Raw genomic sequence first — 20770 nt, forward strand, 5'->3', positions numbered from 1 at the left:
ACTTTCTGAGACATTTAATAGATAATTACACTTCTGATATCCAAGAAAATGAGGGAGAAACTTTGGCAAAAGACTTGAAGGTGAGCATTTAATATGTTTAATGGTAGAGCGAGATTAAAATAAATAGTAATTAAATTATATATATAACTATTACACACTTGGCTAAAGTACAACTAATATAGCTACATGAAATAGGACAAGAGGGAAAGAAGGTGAAATGTAAACTAAGTTTGCAGATTATTTGGGAGTAAACAGTTAAAACTTGTAGCTGTCAAATCAATATAGTAGAAGCTTAAGTTCATGTAAGAGTACAAAAATTAAAACTAAGATAATTCTGGTAATTAAAATTCCACAGTACGGGAGAAAAAGGGAGGAAGAAGTTATCAAATAATTTTAGTATTGCTCATAGTAAACCAACAGACAATAACTAAACCAAGAGTATTAGTATGAAGCAGTTCCTCAACCTCAGCACTATTAACAGTTTGGGCTGGATCATTTTTTGTTATGGGAAAACTATCCTGTGTACTAAAGGATGTTTAGAAACATTCGTGGCCTCCATCCATCGGATTCCAGTAGCACCCCCCTACCTATTTGTGGCAATTAAAAATATTTCCAGGCATTGCCAAATGTCCTCTGGGAGGCAAAATTATTCTCAGTTGAAAATACTGGTATAAATCAGTATAAATGTAATTGATAGAACAAAAACCAAACCTTGCTAAATAACAAAAGAAACACCTCCTTAAATAAGTGCAAAGTAAACAAATCACATAGCAGAACAGCTTGTATTAGTACATGGATAGTATAAATCATTCAATAACAAAAGACAATATAGTAGTATAGAAAACACAAACATCAGTTATATTTAAAAATGAGTTTAACTCATTCATTAAAATATAAAGATTTTCAGAGGAACTTTAAAAAAGCAAAATCTAACTCTATGCTATATGCAAGCAATGCACATAAAAGAAAACGGCCTTGAAAGGTAAAGAATAAAAGGGCAAAAATATATTAGGCAAATCCTAATGAAAAGAAAGCACAGATCTCTTAGTCACACGGAAAGCAGAATTCAGGCCAAGAAGCTTTAAACGAGACAAAGAATGGCATTTTCTAATGATAAGAAATAAATCATAATGAAGATAAAACATTCATCAGTATTTACGTACCAAATAACAAAGCAGAAGCTTCCAGTATTTACGTACCAAATAACAAAGCAGAAGCTTCCACACAGCAAAAACTGCCTAAGATTGAAAGGAGAAATAGACCCCACTAACATAAGGAAACAAACACACCTGGGTAGCCCTGAACAGTTCAAGTGGACAAAATCGTTAAGATACAAAATACCTGAACAATATAATCAAAAAGGTAGATGTTATAAACTCAATTCTGTATCCTAATAAAGAATACATCTTAATAAATCAAAATATGCTCTTGAGATAGTCAAGAAAAAAGCGAAGGTATTTTTTCAGATTTTTTTTTAATAAGCTCCTGAGAAATTTCCCAAAAAAATGTAAATAATACATTTGGTATTAAATGGCCACAATGCAATAAAATTAGAAATTAATGATAAAACAGCCCTATGAGATAAAACTAAAGCAGTACTCAGAGGAAAATTCATTACATTAAAATACCTACATCAATAAAAAAGAAGTACATATCCAAGTCCTTCATGAAGATACAGTAAAACCCATATTTTCATGTAATATTTTTATAAGAAAATATATTTAAGATTAACACAACTTTGTTTTCCTTCAAGACTTCAACTATTTATGAAAGCTTTAACAACAGCAAAACTTTCATTTTAATTTCAATGTATAAAATGTTTAAATATAATTAAGAAATTTTATCTTGCAAAAAGAAATTAAGCCTAAATCTAACCTAACCTAAATCTAACCTAAACTACCAATTTCAAAAACCACTGAAAAAGGATAGATGAGCAAGTTATATTAAACTGTAGGGGTTGAAATCAGTAAAATCCAGACTGACACAAAGTTTGTAAGACAAACAACCCCGTTCTTCAACAAATTAAAAGAAAGAAAAAGAGCAAGAACATAAAGATTAGAACAGATTTAAATATCAACCAATCACAATGCATGAATTTTAAATGGATCCAGATTCAATCAACTAAAACTATAAGATAATAATAATGGATATTTAATATCAAAAAACTATTACATTTTAGGTATAATAATGGTATTGTTTATGGTAAGTAAAAAATAATCCTTATCTTTGGAGACACATACACAGTAATATTTTTATGGAAGAAATAATGTCTGGGATTTCTTTCAAAGTAATGTAGGCAGGAAGGGAAGAGGAGTAGATAGACGCATGGATGAAGAATTGGTCATGGAATCACAGTTCAAGAGGTTGAGTGATAAGAACATAGATATTCATTGTATTATTCTGCCTATTTTTGTGTACATTCAAAATTCTTCATTAAAAAAATAAAGCACATGGAGAGATCAATCAGTCTTCACACTGGATAAAGAACAAATTCTACACACATACATACACACACACACACACACAAACATACATATCCTATTTTTCAAATGTTTATATCCTGTGTCATGGTAGAAAAAATGTAAATTCACTTTAAAAAAAAAATGAACCCAATGAGGTCAGGGCCCAGAGTGCTAAAAGGCAGAAATGGAATAAAGAGTAGGCGTCAAAACTATACTACTAAGGAGGCATGACAAAAGTTATTGTCAGTGATCACAATGAACCATTTACAAAAGTGTTCATGCAAGAACTTCCAACCACAGAATATCTGAGAGTTTGAAACTAATTTCACAACTTTGCCTTTATAATTTCTAAAATTAAATACAGGTATTACTCTGCCCCTTAATCTAAAACAAAGCCCTGTTTTATTATTCCAAACATCAACATGCTTTTTAAAAGCTATCAATACATGTTTGTCATAGAAAGATCCTAAAATATATTTAAAAGAGAAAATAATGAACTATGAGCCATGCATGCTTCAGGTAAGTAAATACAGGGGAGCTACCTTCTGAGAATGTAATCAAATGGGGAGAAGGCAAGAAAAAGATAGTCGATACACAGAGCAAGCAATCAGAAACTGCTAGTTTTCCAAGTAAAACATGCCTTACCCTATAACATCAACCACCTTGAACAGTTCGGCATCAAGGAGCATGGATGCAGAGATGGACTCCCAGAGATTATCACTTGCTATGATTTTCACTCGCTGGAGACCTTGATAATTCAGCATTTTTCTTAATATCTTTTGGAGTAAGAAACAGAACATATGAAAGGATACAAATGAATTTTTAGCTGTTGAATCTATGACCAAGATAGATAAAGTTATCTTTACAAATCAGCGTTCTGGATAATAGCTTCTTTTGTTTGTTTGTTTGTTTTTCTCAGACAGAGGCTTCTCTGTCGCCCAGGCTGGAGTGCAGTGGCAGGATCTCAGCTCACTGCAACCTTTGCCTCCAGGACTCAAATGATTCTCCTGCCTCAGCCTCCCAAGTAGCTGGGATTACAGGCACGCGCCACCACGCCTGGCTAATTTTTGTATTTTTTAGCAGAGACAGGGTTTCACCATATTGGCCAGGCTGGTCTTGAACTCCTGACCTCATGGATGATAATTTCAATACTATATTTTCTCAATAGAAATATCCCTCCTACGGAAAATAAAAGCATTACCCTTAAGATAACCTACTTCACTAGGAATGTAAAAAGAAAAAAAAACACAAGGGGTAAAATGTTTTAGAGGATTTTCACTTTGACTTTAAAATTACGTTTAACCATAGAAATATGGGGGGGGGGGGATGAAACAAAAATAATCAAATGGTACTACCCTGAAATAACCACTATTATTTTGCTATGCATTCTTCCAGGAAGTCTTCTATGCAGACACAATAATAAAATGGGTAACATACTAATCATACCATTTGGAAAAATGCTTTAACTTATCATTTTAAGTATTTTCCACAGTCTTCAAATATTCTGCCATTATTAAACAGGAGAGCAAATAAAATTTACCTGTAGGACTGTCCACCCACAAAAATTAAAAGTAACAAGCTAAATTCTAACAGGAAATAAACAAAGCACAAACAGCACCTACTTTACTACTCAGTACTATGCTTGGGTCCCATGAGGACTCTAAAAGAAGTATGAGAGGGAGCCCTCACCCTTAGGTGGCAAACACACTCAACAGGACACCAAAACTAACAAGGCATACTAGAAAATCAAAAGGCAAGTACATACCAAAATGTATGGATTGCCTATATGTAAATCAAGAGCAGAGAAAAGGAGACATCATTTTACTCAGGATCAGGAAGATCAGATTTCATACCACAAGCAGTTCTTGATGAATGGATACAAATAAGCCCACTACTATAGCCCCCAAGGACTCGGAAATCTCTGGCACATAGCAGCAGATGCTCAATACTACTGGTGAAGAAATTAAGAAAGAACAAAGAATTTCACAAGCTCTCTCTTCACATTCCAACTTCTCTGAACTAGGGCAATTTCCAATTAATGTGCTCTTTTAGGACGCAAATAATAAAAGCTCCAATTAAATCCATGGTATACTTTTCAACAGACGGTTTCTTAAAATAGATATATTATAGGATTTTAGAAAACGGGGTGAAAATTAGAGGTGGCAGTCTAAGTTCATCTTTCAAACTGGATCAGTTGAGTCCTAGGACACCCTAGAAGTCTACAGCATGAACAGATCCTTCGTAGCAAACCGAGACCAACTCTCAAGATTCAGTAGGATTGAGAATCCCTATCCCCCTAGCAGGCGGATCAATCCTGAATTTCATCACCCTGAAGTTCTTCCTTTTCTTTGAGACGGAGTTTCGCTCTTGTTGCCCAGGCTGGAGTGTAATGGCATGATATCGGCTCACTGCAACCTCTGCCTCCCAGGATCAGCAATTCTCCTGCCTCAGCCTCTCGAGTAGCTGGGATTACAGGCATGTGGCACCATGCCTGGCTAATTTTGTATTTTTAGTAGAGACGGGGTTTCTCCATGTTGGTCAGGCTGATGTCGAACTCCTGACCTCAGGTGATCCGCCACCTTGGCTTCCCAAACTGCTGGGATTACAGGCGTGAGCCACTGCACCTGGCCTCTTTATTCTTAGAGAAGAGGAAGAGCAACTTAGTCAAATTTGCATTTTTCACTACGGATGGATCTAGTCTTTCTAGTCCTAGTCCTAGAAAATCCCAGTAAGACTGCTTACTTTTTTATACAGTGTAGTTGAATAACATTCCAAAATTTACAAGTCTACATGCTATGATTTCTAAATAAGTTTCCATCCATAAGTCATTACGAACAGCAGCATTCTTTCGAGCGGTTGTATCTAACATATTTTCAGATTATGTTTTTGTTTTGGAACTTTCTCATCCAGAAAAAGCTTAAATATAAGCTCTATCTATAAGATAAATGGAAATGAACTTGTTCTGGTTGAAGTGAATGAAGGTCCAAAGACCCACACTTCCATTTCCATCCACTATCCTCAGATCCTAGATGAGATTTTCCAGACACAATTTAGAAAACTTAAGAACACCACTGAAAACCACGATAAATCATACATATCAGTAGCAAAAAAAAAAAAAAAAAAAAAAAAAAAAAAAAAAAAAACTTTAAAGAAACAATACCCTTGTCATCTTTATATAAATTGCTCCTTTGTATTATATTTATTTCTACTATTAAAAACAAATCCTTATTCTTTCCAGGGGTCATCTTATTATCCCATAAAGAATATATATTCATTAAGGTTATCCAATCTGAGCACCTATATTCATCATTATTGAACTCTTTGTGATAGGCATTTCTTTTTTTTTCTTTTCTTTTCTTTTGAGACAGAGTCTTGCTCTTTTTGCCCAGGCTGGAGTGCTCACTGAAACCTCTGCCTCCCAGGTTCAAGCGATTTTTCTGCCTCAGCCTCCCAAGTAGATGGGATTACAGGCGTCTGCCACCAAGCCTGGCTAATTTTTTTCTATTTTTAGTAGAGATGGGGTTTCACCATGTTGGTCTGGCTGGTCTCAAACTCCTGACCTCAGGTGATCCACCTGCCTCAGCCTCCCAAAGTGCTGGGATTACAGGCATAAGCCACTGAGCCTGGCCTGCAATAGGCATTTCAACAAACGGAACACAGATCCCAATAAAATCTTGCTGGAAAAAAATGGCAAACACAAAGTAAAAAGTTTTTGTATCCTGAGAGATTTTACTGCAAGAAAACTGAAGGTTCAAAAAAAAGGAAATGAAGTCTGAACTGTCTGAAACACTGAAAATATGTCTTAGAGCAACAATTAGTCTTTCAAACCACGTTAGTTGAATTAGAATGCACCGGAGTCAGCAACAGACTCTTAACAGTAAAAAAGTTCAAATAAAATAAAATATAGCCCTGTCTTATTTCATTAGTTTAAAAGAAAATGGATACCGTAATACTTTTAATGTTTCCCTCAAATGAAATGAACACAAGAGAGACACGTGTACAATCACAAGAAAATAAAACTTAAGCTCTGAAATGTCAAATTTGAGTATTTAAAAAGTTCATCACCTTCCACTATGAAGATGCTGTAGCAACACCATCCACCTCATTACAGAGTTATCCACTATACATGCACCAACTTGGCTTCTGCTCTGTCCCCTTACTGCTCTTATCAGACCTGTGCTCACAGCAGGCATGACTTTCCACTTACAATCCCTGTGCTCCAATCTTATTAATAGCTCCACTGCCCCACCTCCCCCACCCATCCTGCTCCCACCACCACACTCCCATCAGCATACCTCAACCTGGAATTGCCCTTGAGTACCTAGCTCTGGCTGCAATAGATCTTCTCAATCTATGCCTTCTCCACGCCTACAACTACAGATTAATTAAAATATGCCATTATTGGCTGGGCGCAGTGGCTCATGCCTGTAATCCCAGCACTTTGGGAGGCCGAAGCGGGCGGATCACAAGGTCAGGAATTCAAGACCAGCCTGGCCAAGATGGTGAATCTCTGTCTCTACTAAAAATACAAAAAAATTAGCCGGGTGTGGTGGTGGACACCTGTAATCCCAGCTACTCAGGAGGCTGAGGCAGAGAATTGCTTGAATCCGGGAGGCAGAGGTTGCAGTGAGCCAAGATGGCGCCATTGCACTCCAGCCTGGGTGACAGAGTGAGACTCCGTCAAAAAAAAAAAAAAAAAGCCATTATTCCAGTGAATACATTAGCTTACTGATGGGGGTCAGTGCCCCCACTCTTCCTCCATTGTCTAATCCATCTTTCATGGCTTGTTTTTCCCCCATATCCCTTTACCTCTCAATCTTCAGTTCTTTGCACATGCTATGCCCCTGCCTTAGCAAAGTGGAGAGTTCTATCCATCCGTTCTTGAAGATTCAAACTACACATCACCTCCTCTAAAAGACTTCCCTAATCAACCCAGGCAGAGGTGTCATCTCCTCTGTGCGCCTTTTAAGAACGCTGTAGGTGTATTATTCCATTATTTGACACATTCCAAATTATGACACATTGTAATTGTCTATATCTGACTTTATAACCACCCTCCCCAATACAAAAAATCCTTTTGGGCAGAAAACAGTATTCTCTATCCTTATATTATAACCATACACACAATGCCTGACAAACCAGTGTTGAGCAAATAAATGCTCTATGATTAACTGAATGAAGAGATGAAAGAAATGTATTGAACCTTATCTACTTAAGAACATAAAACATCCAATTCAAAGAGAATTTTTTTCTATAAACACGCATGTGCAAGTATCTTTTTTGTATAATGACTTCTTTTCCTCTGGGTAGATACCCAGTAGCAGGATTGATGGATTTGTGAAAATATGGAAATAGCCCAAATACCCATCAATCAGTATGAGTGGATAAAGAAACTGTGGTGTATGTATACAATGGACTACTACTCAGCCACAAAAAGGAATGCATTAATGGCATTTGCAGCAAGCTGGATGGGATTGGAGACTATTATTCTAAGTGAAGCAACTCAGGAATGGCAAACAAAACATCGTATGTTCTCACTCATAAGTGGGAGCTAAGTTACGAGGATGCAAAGGCATAAGAATGATACAATGGACTTTAGGGACCCAGGGGGAAAGGATGGGAAGGAGGTGAGGGATAAAAGATTACAAATTTGGTTCAGTGTATACTGCTCCAGTGATGGGTGCACCAAAATCTCACAAATAACCACTAAGGAACTTACTCATGTAACCAAATACCACCTATTCTCCAAAAACCTATGGAAATAAAAAAAAATTAATATAAAAATTTTTGAAAACTTGAAATAAAATACTGTCCCAAAATTATATTTCTTAGAGAAAAGATACATACAAGAAGACAAAAGGAAGTGAAAAGTAAACTAGAGATTAGCTCCACCTGAAAAGTGAAACTGCCATTTTTTTTCCAATGGCAGAAGTTATTATTCTGTTTTTCCTTTCCTGAAAAATAGCAATTACAGTAGTTACCTCATAGGTAAGGTTGTGAGAATTAAATGGAGATAAATAGGAAAAGTGGAACAAAAATAACACAATTGGCAGATGTTACTGCTACCTCTTTGCTAATCACAAAGAGAAACATGTACTATAACACACTCCAATAGAAAACAAGAATTAGAATATATGCCATAAGTTTTGACAAAAGACAAAGAAAAAAAGCTACATTTCTTGAAGTTCTAAAAATCTAAAATGATAATTGTTTCATAAAATTTATCAGAATTCCAAAACTAATGAATTTTAAAATAGAAAACTTCAACACAACTCTTTAGACAAAGGTAATTCGGGGCTCACAAAGAATTACATATGCTTTAATATCAGGAATATAAACATTGTTAAGATTTTGCTTGAATTTTATGTCACAACCAGCAAAATAAATAACTGTAGTATAAAAAATATCGTGTTTCCAACACAAATTGCCTACTATTTTCTGTGTTTGGAACCATAAGGAATTATTCACTAAAAAGTTAAAAACAGAAAGATACTAAAGTTGTACACACCTTAATATAATTGGCATTATATGACCTCTCATTCCAAATCTGCAAAACAAAAAGTCAAAAAAGTCTGAATTGAAAGTTACAAAATGTCAGAAACTAGATTATCGTTACGATGCCATTTCTCTCACCATCTTTCATATTATCTGATAAGCCATTTTTTAACTTTATGGGATATCCTGCCATAGAATTTATAGATAGTTATAAGATAGCACAACTTTTTAAAAATTAAAATATTATTTTTAAAAACCTTAAAATATTTAGTGGGTATTTTTCAAAAAGTAATTTATTCCAAAGATTTTCAACAATGGAATATTCATTAATTCATTCAACACATACTGACAGTACAATGTGTGCCAGAAACTATACTAGGCATTGGAGAACTAATAGACAGGGAAACTGTTACAACAATTATGACAAGATCCCTGAAAGCCAAGTATTAATATGTATACTGTATAGAAGGCATATTTTTAAGCATACACAGAGAATCACAGCAATACACTAGTCACAAAAGCAACTCTGAATGAGGATGGATAAAAGGAACATATATACATCTATTAGGTTTAGAGTCATGAAGCATGGGGTTTTAGAATTGAAAGAACTTCCATAACTCCACAGTTGAGAAAACTGTTAATAACAAGAGATGATTCTAGAATCCAGGTGCAGGTCTTTTTACTCCAATGATACAGGAAAGAGTTTATCAATGAACCTCCTCATCATAGCATTTGTTATCATGAGTCTAAACAAGATGTGAATCACCCATTACTTGTGACTGTAGCATAAGAGAAAGCTATTAGACCAAACCTACATTTAGTCTCACTACAGGTTATAAATGTCCTGACATTTAAGAAAGTTCTCCAGCCAGGCGTGGTGGCTCATTCCTGTAATCCCAGCACTTTGGGAGGCCGAGGCAGGCGGATCACGAGGTCAGGAGTTTGAGACCAGCCTGGCCAACATAGTGAAACCCCGTCTCTAATAAAAAGAAAAAAAAATTAGCTGGGTGTGGTGGCGGGTGCCTGTAATCCCAGCTACTTGAGGCAGGAGAATCACTTGAACCCAGGAGGCAGAGGTTGCAGTGAGCCAAGATCACAACACTGCACTCCAGTCCGGGCAACAGTGTAAAAAAAAAAGGAAAGTTCTCAAATATAAACTAATTTTTCAGTCATAATTTGGAAAAGGATAGCAAAAACTAGTATATTCTTTCTTCTGACTTCCTGCAGCCCTTGGCTCATCCTCATGCCCTGTATCATCATGTAATATTGCAGTTTATATGTTCCAGCATCTACTTCTCTTACTGAACACAAGAGCTTATTAATCTTAGTAGCCCTCAAATATTACAGTCACAGTTCCTGCAACACAGTAGGAACTCAATAATTGTTTGCTGATAATCTAAGTCATGATTGCATGAAAATGTTTAAGTATTAGTTTTAACTGATGGTATATTAATAAGCAAATGATTATGGAGACCCACTATGTGTGTGTTAAGGCTCTGTGGGGTACGACGCAGCCTGGGGCATGCCTTCACCCAGCCAACAGACAAGCTGGACATGATATCATTTTTCATACTTTTCAAATCCTTAAAAGGTGTTAACTACAGTTTGTGACAGGTGAACGCAGATTTCAGCCAGCCTGCCAAATCTGGCCCATCATCTGTAATTTTACAACTTGAGAGCTAAAAGTGTTTTTAGTTTTAAACAGTTACATTTTAAATGGCTATATATTTACCTCAACATCCTCAATATTGCCTTTTGGCCCACAAACCCAAAACTATTTATGCTCTGGCCCTTTAATAAAAAGTTTGCCAATCTTTGGCTTAAGACAACAAGAGGATAAAATGAGACTAACCCATAAGCTGTATAGGAAACACAACACTGTTGTAGGAACCAGAGAAAGTAGGGAAAGCTTTGAAGGAGAATTTGAGTTGGGTTGATACAAAAAAAAAAAAAAACCCAGCTCAGAGGAAGGAGGTATACACTCAACAGTTTTCAAAAGTGGGAACACTGGGATGGGCAAAGGGGAGCAATTAAAGGTCACAGGTACTTAGTTTGTGTTATTATCAGACACCATTAGAACAAATTAGCCTCATGACATACAATGGTTAGTCAAAAAGTACCACAGAATCAAATTATTTTTTAAATTACAAATAAATGTCCAGAACTGAATCATATTTTAAATATATTACTAACTCCAATATAATCAATGTCCAAATCATGGTAACGCTTGGCGCCCACAATCCAGGTCACGACATAATAGGCAGTCAGCTGAAGATTGACATAAGGCCAGTCGAAACCTTTTCCCAGCCATCCAGGGAATGACCATGGCAACCCTGCAGAGAGAAGGGAGGAGGCAAAGGTAGAGGAGGTATAACGGTGCTGGCGCTATTGAAAATAAAACAAATTTTTTTTAAGAAAAGCATTCAACTAGCAAAAAACCAATACAGATCTGACTAAAGGAAAGTTTATATACCATATAAAAATTATTGAAATCCTTTCCAATCTATAGACACTATAATTCCTTATTGATCCCTAGAGTCAGGTCCCATAATTTCAAATGTTCTTTCCAAGAAGAAGAAAAATAACAAATACAAACACCTCTCTCCAAGACCCTTACCAATAGAAAGAAATGTACCATATGTTTTAACTTAACATGTCCACTCACTGTTGGAATGTTCAATATTCAACTTCTGTTCTTTGAGGTCAAATCAAATAATTCTAAAAGGCTTATGCCAAACTACTCCTTTGAGTTATGTATAACACAAATTTATCATTCAATTGTACATCTTCTTACAATTTAGGGTCCTTAAAATATTAATCAGTCAGGCAATCTAATTTAGCAAAACTAGTTTGTTCTTATATCACTATAAATGACAATGACTCCATAGAGAAATATACCCTTGTTAAGTGATACGCATCAAATAAGTCCATATTCTTCCAATAATTCTGATTATGTTTAAGTAAAAAAATGAGAAGAGTAGAAAAGTACTTATTATAATTCTAAATTTAACTTGCTACTAATATATTAAAATAAGCTCAACAGTTAAGTTCCTCAGCAATAAATATATTACCAAACTAGTTCACCACTGAAAAAACTAAAAATCGAAATGACAAAATGCTTATTTTCTAAACTCAGGAGGAACACCCAAGTGTATTACATAAGAAATGTGACATTAAAGTAATAGAATTCTTGAAAACAATGAAATGCTAAATGCAATCTGAAGGCCTACCAAGTCTTTGTTAGGACATGGTTTAGCATGCCATATTTTCTACATTTAAATGAGGTCTGACCTTGGAAGCAGTCTAGTGGATATGTGCTGAATTCAGTGATGCTTTTACTGCTCACAGCATTTCTGGAATCTCTTACAAAAGCCCATTTATAAAGAACATACTTACTCCTAATTTCTTTTAACTTAGAAAATATTACTTTTCATTAACTTGATTGTTGAGAAAATTATTTTTTAAATAACTAGAAATCAGGTCTTTAAAATGAATCATTAATTTCATTTAACTTAGTTTGAATTTAAGCCTGTTTCAAAAAATCAAATTCATTTCAAATGATGAAAGTATCCCATCACTCTGGATGTTTGAAATACTTCACAAGCTCTGTACACATTCTCACAGAACTGTGAAATGTACATAGTCCCATTTAAGCAACTAGCCAATGATCCTCCCAATAGAACCTAAGCCCCACAGGTGCAGGAATTGGGGACGGGATTGGCTTCCTGAGTCCCAGAACAGTAACCAGCACATTATTGAAGTTCAAAAACTAACTAATAAACAAAAAACACTTTTGTATGTACCTTTTCTAAAAATAGGGTTCACTACTACATGCAATATACAATTTTGTAACTAGTTAGGTGTACTACTGCATGTAATATACATTTTTGTGAATAGTATTACCCTTTTACAAGTACTGATGACAGATCTTGTGAAGGAAAGTAGTTTAGCATCATAGGAAACATGGAATTAGGTGCGAACACCGATTTTGCCATTTACTAACTGTCTATGACCTTAGGTCAGTGGCATAATCTTTCTAAGCTTCTACTGCTTCTTCCTGTAAAATGGAAAGAGTCATGCCTTACTCCACAGGTATTATAAGGATTCAACATAATATACAAGGGCAAAGAAAGGATCACCCCTGGCACATGCTTTGCTGCTGGTAGCATACTGGTAGCATTAATGACATTATGAGTACTTCCGTATTAATAGAGATTCCACCAATACGATTCAGAATTTAAAAGTTAAAGGAAAAGAGACTGAAGAAGCATTGCAAACTTCATTTCTTACCAATGAGTGTAATATTGGGATTCCTCTTCTTAGCTTCTTTCATCAACCACCACTCATATCCTCGGAAATAATTCTCATCTAGTGCATAGTGCATGTGGGAGGGCTCAGTGCCGTCTGAATAGAGGAGAGCAAAAACGGAAGTAATGATCCATGAATGGTACTTCCTAGGACCATCTCACTCCCCACCCCCACCCCAGACACACACTTCACAAAAGCAGTATTCCAGTTCTAATCCTGAAGTTGGGGAAATCATAATCTTACACAACTAAAGGATGGATGATAAAAGCATATCATTTCATCCTTTTTTCATTATCTTAAGCATTGTAAAAGTCTTAATAAAACCACAACCTTCTATTACAAGCAGTACTGAGAGAAATGTTATCACCTCATATAACTAAAAATTCCCAGTATTCACGCTTCTGGGCTTTTGATCTCTCTGTAGTTTTCAAATCCCCATGTCCAACTTTAAGTTCTGATTACCTCAACTTTCAGCTTTTCAACGCTGGATATGAATCCCTGGACTCGTGAGCCCTGTTCTCAGAACCCACACCTTTAGCCTATAATATGTCTTGATATAGGAAGAGTTTTGAGAAAAAAAAAAGGAATGAGTATACATATCCACTCTAAAAATAACAAAATTCTATACTAACATCTGCAGTTAGTAGAGGTTACATTGTCTTAGCACTGAGGTAGGTAATTGCTATCAAAGTCCTCGTATATTCCCACAGTTCACCAACATCTGCCCTTGCTAAGTAGGGCCTTCCGAGAGGCCCTTGCCCATTTCTTCTTAAAGGTAAACATCAGAATTCACAAGAACTGCCTGTTTATGTATCTCTACCTCTAATTTAGCTTCAGCAAGTGAAATTAGCCCATCATTGTCAATTCTGCCTAAAAGGTTTTAACAGTAAAACGCAATAGCTTGAAGAAAGTTTCTGTTATGGGGGTTTCTTTTGTTTTTGCTTTGCACTTTTTCTTCAACATAAACACTAATACCACCACATAGACATATCTGTTCAACAAAGAGTTACTTCCAAATCACTAGCAGGAATACAAGTAATACTCTAGAGTTCATTATAATGGAATCTGTTCTGTAAATAATAAGCTATATCTAATCATAGAGAGAATTTCTTTTCTTCTTCCTGGAAACAAAAGGCCTATAAACTGCCAGTTGATAACATGGACTACATAAAGCCAATCAAAATAGTGACAATGAAGACTGAAGATTTAGTGATTAAAGATAAGTTTTGTTTTTAAAAGAAAAAAAAGCTGTATCTCTGAAACACTGGTTACATACATTTTTACCACATATTTTAAGTTAATAACACTTTTTTTGTTCTATACGAAATTAAAATCTTTCTGACTGCTCAATAAAATTCAAAACTGTCCCTATGCTCTGTCCTGTAGATATAGGTTTTAGAAAACTGTGGATTTGTTTACTACCGATTACTTCAACTAAATAAGCAATTTGAAGTTTGAATATTGTTTTTGATGGACCAGTCATATTCTATATAATATTTTTAAATAATTACAGTTAAAAAATGAGGAAAACTCTAATAAGCAACAATCAATCTCAAAAGTGTTGGTATTGTTTACACATATTCTGAAATCACAGTCCATATGCTGAGGTATAGATTAAAATGTTGATGGGAGAAATCCTATCTCCCAAATTCTCCTACCTGTTGTCTGCCCATCACCACCTATTTCCACTTTTAAAATATGCAAAGAGGCACCAAAATTCGGCTGTGAAAAGAAGTAACAGTATTAACATAGTGTTGTATTGTATGAAGCTTCAAGACAATTACTAATTACTGCCTTAGGTTTTACAGACGCAAAAACAAAAGCAAAACTTCAAATAGCGATTTATTCCAAAAGTAATGTGCCATTTTTTCAAAAACTAGAATTGTGAGGCTAATAAATTCTATGGTGAAATTCACCATCCAATTTCTAAAATATCACAGGTACCATGAAATAATTATGTTTTCATTACCTTAAAGAGATAATCCAATATCTGAGAACGATAGGGCTCTGGGTAATTTACTAGAAGTCGGGAGGTTGCCTAAAAAAAAAAGTTTTCAAAAGTATGAATAAAAGAAATCCAATCATGAATATTTGTCTACAGTGTTCATGCACACCACCTGGTATACACATATTTAGCCTCAGGCAAGGTCAGGCTGAGGAAAAGTTCCTCACAAGTTGTCTGTCTGCCCTTTCTGTGCCAATCATTGGGCAAGTAGGGCTGCTGTCTGTCCTACAGCTAAAAAGTTCTCTTCTTCTGGCATGAGGGCTAACTGGGAGGTAAGCTTGCTAACCTCATGATCACAAACTTATCTTGAAACTCAGGTTTTCTATCTTGAGACCACTTGGCAACAATATCTCAGGACTAAAATGGGAGGGATGAATGTCAGGTAATTTTTCCCCTTAATATCTTCTGGAAAAACATCACAAGCAGCAATGCTGAAAGGAAGCACTACTTTCCCCATCCTCATAAATTCTACCTGTTACTATTAAGAATAACTAGCAATAATCTCCAGACCAGGCTGTACTAAGAAAACTTAACACAAGAGTGGCATCGGAATGCATGGAAAGACAAGGGTAGACAGCGCAGGGACCAATACTGGATCATGCCAGGACCATGGCATACAACTATTTGAAAAAAGAAATCACAAAACCAGTAATTGACCCATAATCTATCCTTTGGGAGGCAATATAAGCAAAAAATAAATAAAAAGAGGCCGGTTTTTGGCATGAAACAGTAGCCTCAGGCTTGTAAACCAGACAGTCCTAGGTTCAAACTGCTGACACTTTGCCAGGTCTATGTATGATGGTTGGGACAAAATACTTTTATGGGGTTCAACTTTCTATTTTATATTCTCATATATGCTACTACTGACATTCTGGTAAGTGCCCATATCTACTCTGTCACACCCAAAACATCCCCAGTCCCTACCAGTGAGGCAAAGACCCATGGAGCTGCTCTCTAGCCACTCTTCCCATCTACCTCAATATATCCCAAACCAAACATAGCACTTTTGCATGTATCTGCTCCTTTTCCTGAACTTGCTGTCTCAGTAACCAACACTTGCCGAAACCATAAACTTGGGCCACCTTTTGTCCAAACTTCCCATGTACCCTCAGTCACCAAGATATCCTTAATAGCTCTCAAATCCCTCCTCTACTCTTCAACCCCACTGACTTACCTAGGCTCTCCTCACTTACGAGAACAGCATAAGTGGTCTCAGGACATCCCCTCTGCCTCTCCCTGTATTCTATCTTCCATGCTACTTACGAGAGTAACCTTCCCAAAATACAAATGTAATCACGAAACTCTTCTGTGTAAACATGCTAAGACCGTCCCTTTCCCAAAAGCTTTCAGGATAAAGTTCAAATTGCTCAATTTTGCACCCAAATCCCTTAATTATTTGGCTCCTAACCCTGATACTTTATCCCTTATCACTCTCACACCTTCTATCTAGATGTATCAAACAACGTTTTCTATTCTTATGCCTGGAATGCACCCCACATCCTCTCTTGGACAACTCCAATTCACCTTTCAGCTCAAATTCCACCTCTGGAATTTGAAGGAAGGATGCCTTCTGGCCCTGCTCACTGATTTGATGTAAGCGCCTCTCCTTTGGCACCAGGTCCATATCTTTATTACAACACTTTGAACCCTGGCACTCCTTTACTTTTCTGACTCACCTCTTAGTTCCTTAAGGACATGGACTGTATCTTATTCAAGTTTGTATCCTCATTCTTTGTTATTCAATAAACACTTATTAAATATTTTATGGGTCTTTTGTTGCACTGGTACTGGCAACATAAATAAGAGTCTTTGAGTCAAATGGAGTTTGTATCCTGATTTCATCATTAATAAGCTATGTAATCATAGGCAAATTATTGTAAAGTGGGCTATCTTACTCATTCAACTGCTGTAAGACTAAAATTAGATGTATGTAAAGGACTTGGCACATTACCTGGCACATAGTGAGTTCTCAATAAAGGCAAGTGTTATATACACAAATTTTTTAAAATACATATTTCTCAAAGAGCTTACAACCTAGCAAGGGCTCCAATATTAAAATAGGCACTCTTTAAATGAACACTGTATAGGCACACTAATATATCCTTGACCCTAGGTAAACAATGCTTCCTGTCCTACACTAAGCCATTAAAACTGTGCGTTTTGCGGTCTAGGGTTTCTTTTGCCCTCTATGCACTCCCACATTTAACAGAGAAAGTATCGGCTTTAGGCAAACACACCAATCATGTTATTGCAAACCTATAGCCGCACCTAACACAACAGCATAAGTCAAAGGCAATATAACCAAATGTTAAAATGCACCATCTAGCAATAGCAAATCATGGGATTACTAACCACACTGCCTGAATGAGGCCTGGAACTGTTTACAGGCCCAGGAAAAAGCCTTGGGGACATTTCATCATTCAGTGGCCTTGAAATAACTTCCTCCTCCCTAATCCCTGAAAATGGTTATTAACCAAAATTAGTAACGGGCAAGACATCATCCTAAGTACTTTAGGTCTATCCTCACGGCGCTCCTACCATGCAGGTATAACTGTATCCCAAAAAAAGAAAGTGAGGCAGAGAGGAGTTATAATAGATAACCCGCCAAGGCCATACAGTGAAGTGGCAGAACCCAGAAGACACTCTTGGCAATCTTCTCTTTAGTCTACATTCTTTTTGTTTTGTTTTGCTTTGGTTTGGTTTTTGGGTTTTTTTGTTTGTTTGTTTTTCGAACGGAGTCTCACTCTGTCGCCCAGGCTGGAGTGCAGTGGTGTGATCCCGGCTCACTGCAACCTCCGCCTCCCGGGTTCAAGCGATTCTCCTGCCTCAGCCTCCCGAGTAGCTGGGACTACAGGCGCGTGCCACCAAGACTGGCTAATTTTTTGTATTTTTAGTAGAGACAGGGTTTCACCGTGTTAGCCAGGATAGTCTTGATCTCCTGACCTCGTGATCCGCCCGCCTCGGCCGCCCGAAGTGCTGGGATTACAGGCGTGAGCCACCGCGCCCGGCCCTACATTCTTAACTACTTACTGTACCATACCGCTTTCCCTCTCTGACATGAAGAATAAATGACAGCACTCTAAACACTTACTGCCACAACCTGGGCTAGGGACCGAGGACTCCACAAAGAAGTTTAAAGTGGTATGCAAATATAATGTTGCAAGAATTTTCATTATTTAGTGAGTTCCTATGAGGAGTAATGAACTATATAGGGATACTAATAATTGTATATTCTATCAGATTAGATAGGAGTTTCCTACTTTGAATTACGAAATGATTCTTCTCATCTTAGTAAGTTTAAACTGGGCTTAATAAACCTAATGGAAACAAAGACTTCCATTTTTCGGTAAGCTCTTACCCTAGATATAGTATCACAAGTAAAGCTATAAAAAAGATGGGGCCTCACTCCATGAAATATTGGCTGTTTCAGGTTTAGCCCAAAAACATAAAAAGGAGAATAGTAGTAGCAAAGAATAAATGCATTAACTCATCGGCCCACAGGTTTCCCCTGAAATACACATCAGCACGGCTGGAGAGATTGCAAATTAGGGAATGAAAACATAAAAACCAAAAAGGATCAGCTAACTCCAGGGGGAAAAAAATTTCCCCTAGCAGAAGGTTATATCTTGTGGTCACATACAGACCAGGTCATCCTTGCAGCAGGCATTCAAGCTTGTTCTGAGTTGAATGTAAGGATGCAAGCTCCATCCAACTCAACCCCAAAAATCCGAGTTCAACCTTAACATTTTCAAGAAACATTAGCCCTAGATGTAATTTCGGATACAAAACCAAAAAACAAAAACCTTCTCACCCAAAGGTCGGCCACCATGAAGCCCATGGGCCCAGAGGGAGTACCCGGTAGTTTCAGGCCGCTCGCTTATCTTCCTTTTAAAGAGACCTTGAGGCACCAGTCCTGCCTCCAAACGAAATCCTATTCGGCGCTACCCTTTCTGGAGGAGCCCATCCTTACCCTGCACTAACAACTGCACGCGACTTACGACTCCACCACCCACCAACTCCCCCTAAAGGAAGAGACACAGCCAAAGCATCCCACTGGGGCGTTCTCTTTCGCACACGGACGCTCCCGCACTCCCTGGCCCTTTCTGGAGCGACGCTCCCCGACTGCCATCTCCGCGATGAAGACAGCCTGTGCCCCACTGCCTGGGACGAGGGTTCCAGCCCCGGCTACTTCACTACTTAGACCTGTCACTTTACTCTCTGCACCTATACTCTCTGGACCTCCGGATCCTCATTTGTTCAAACCTAACTGCCTGTCTGGTTCGTGTTAAACGAGAAAGCACCCGCCCCAGCCCCGCAGCGGGCCCGCCCCAACCGCCTGCTGACTGGCACCCTAGGGGAATGCGGCGGAGAGTGGAGCCGGTGGAAACGCAGGGCAACGCCGCGGGGGCTTGTGGGGCTGGCCCCACGGGGCGGGCTCTTGCCGCCCCCCGCGTATCCCCGCAGCTTGCCGCTCACCCCGCCGCCGCTGACCGCGCCGATGCCGTCGAACTCCCGGCCCAGCCCGTCGGAGTCGTCGAGCACGTACGCGCCGCCGGGCGCCAGCAGCGCACACAGCAGCAAGGGCACCGCGGCGCGGCCCGCCGAACCCGCGGCGGCAGTCATAGCTTTCGCTCGGCGTTGCCAGGAAGCCGAGAGTAGCCACTCAGCCATTGTGTGGGTCACATGACTCCGGCGCCCAGGGAGGCGGGTCCCGTCGCCGCCACGATAGATACGGGCAGGAGGCCGCTGATGCTGACGCCGCCGCCGCCATTTTGAGTGCGGGTCAAGGGCCTCTGACGCAGCTGGCGGAGTGTTGAGGAAAGAAGCAGCGAGCTTTTTCTTATCGCTCGCGTGTCTGTGGTCAGCTACTGGATTTCACATGTACTTACTGCTGGCTTCTCTTCCGGCGTCACCTGGGGGAGCACTTTAACGCAGGGAAGGTGGATTCCAAGGTCCGCCAAAGGAAGAGGGCCATGAGTGGCCCTACCATGGCTCTTCCTCAGCATCTCAGGGAGTATCTACCTCGTGCGAGGACCAGGCTTGGACCCCAGGTCCCGATTCCATTGTCATCTTGGTGGAATCACTTTGCTTTTGGAGCCTGAGTTTTCTCTTATGTGAGATGAGGCGAGAAGAGCAGCAAGCAGAGTGAGGGACTGAGAGAAAAGTTAATAAGCACTCAGTACATTTGAATGCATTCCACAAGTGGCAAATAGCTGAGAAGGTTCTCCAGTCTGGTAACTACCCCGGCATATTCAAAGCTTTTAGCCTTGAAGGAGTTAATAATATACCACCTCAAAATATGCTGCTGTGGCATATTGACTATTTTAAATTAAAGGCACTTAAAAACAGCAGGTGCAAGATCACTGTCATGGATATTATGTGTCTTAAAAGGAGGAGATGAAATTCCCATGTGAAAGATGTCTTCCCTATAAAATAACATTGTTATCTTCAAGGACAGAAAGTTGAAGTCGAGGGAAATGTGTCCAAACAAAATTTGTTA

At 38.2% G+C, this 20770-nt stretch overlaps 1 protein-coding gene across 4 annotated transcripts in view; it reads right to left on the bottom strand.

Annotated features, from left to right (window-relative positions):
* GALC (galactosylceramidase) overlaps positions 1-20770 on the bottom strand; it is a 124653-nt gene that overhangs the window by 40203 nt on the left and 63680 nt on the right. The window contains exons 1-7 of one of the 4 annotated variants that reach the window (XM_016926531.4): positions 19747-20123; positions 15235-15303; positions 14924-14987; positions 13248-13361; positions 11151-11290; positions 8971-9009; positions 3108-3238 (exon numbers count right to left, since the gene is read on the bottom strand). In XM_016926531.4, the coding sequence (XP_016782020.3) occupies positions 3108-3238; positions 8971-9009; positions 11151-11290; positions 13248-13361; positions 14924-14987; positions 15235-15303; positions 19747-19941 (752 nt within the window). In that variant the 5' untranslated portion in view covers positions 19942-20123. Of the gene's footprint in view, positions 1-3107; positions 3239-8970; positions 9010-11150; positions 11291-13247; positions 13362-14923; positions 14988-15234; positions 15304-16444; positions 16535-19081; positions 20124-20770 lie in introns of those variants that run through there. The other 3 variants (XM_016926533.4, XM_016926534.4, XM_063793026.1) reach the window with 3 other exon arrangements.

Source organism: Pan troglodytes, chromosome 15 (genome assembly GCF_028858775.2).
Source record: "Pan troglodytes isolate AG18354 chromosome 15, NHGRI_mPanTro3-v2.0_pri, whole genome shotgun sequence".
In the NCBI taxonomy this organism is placed as follows: domain Eukaryota; kingdom Metazoa; phylum Chordata; class Mammalia; order Primates; family Hominidae; genus Pan; species Pan troglodytes.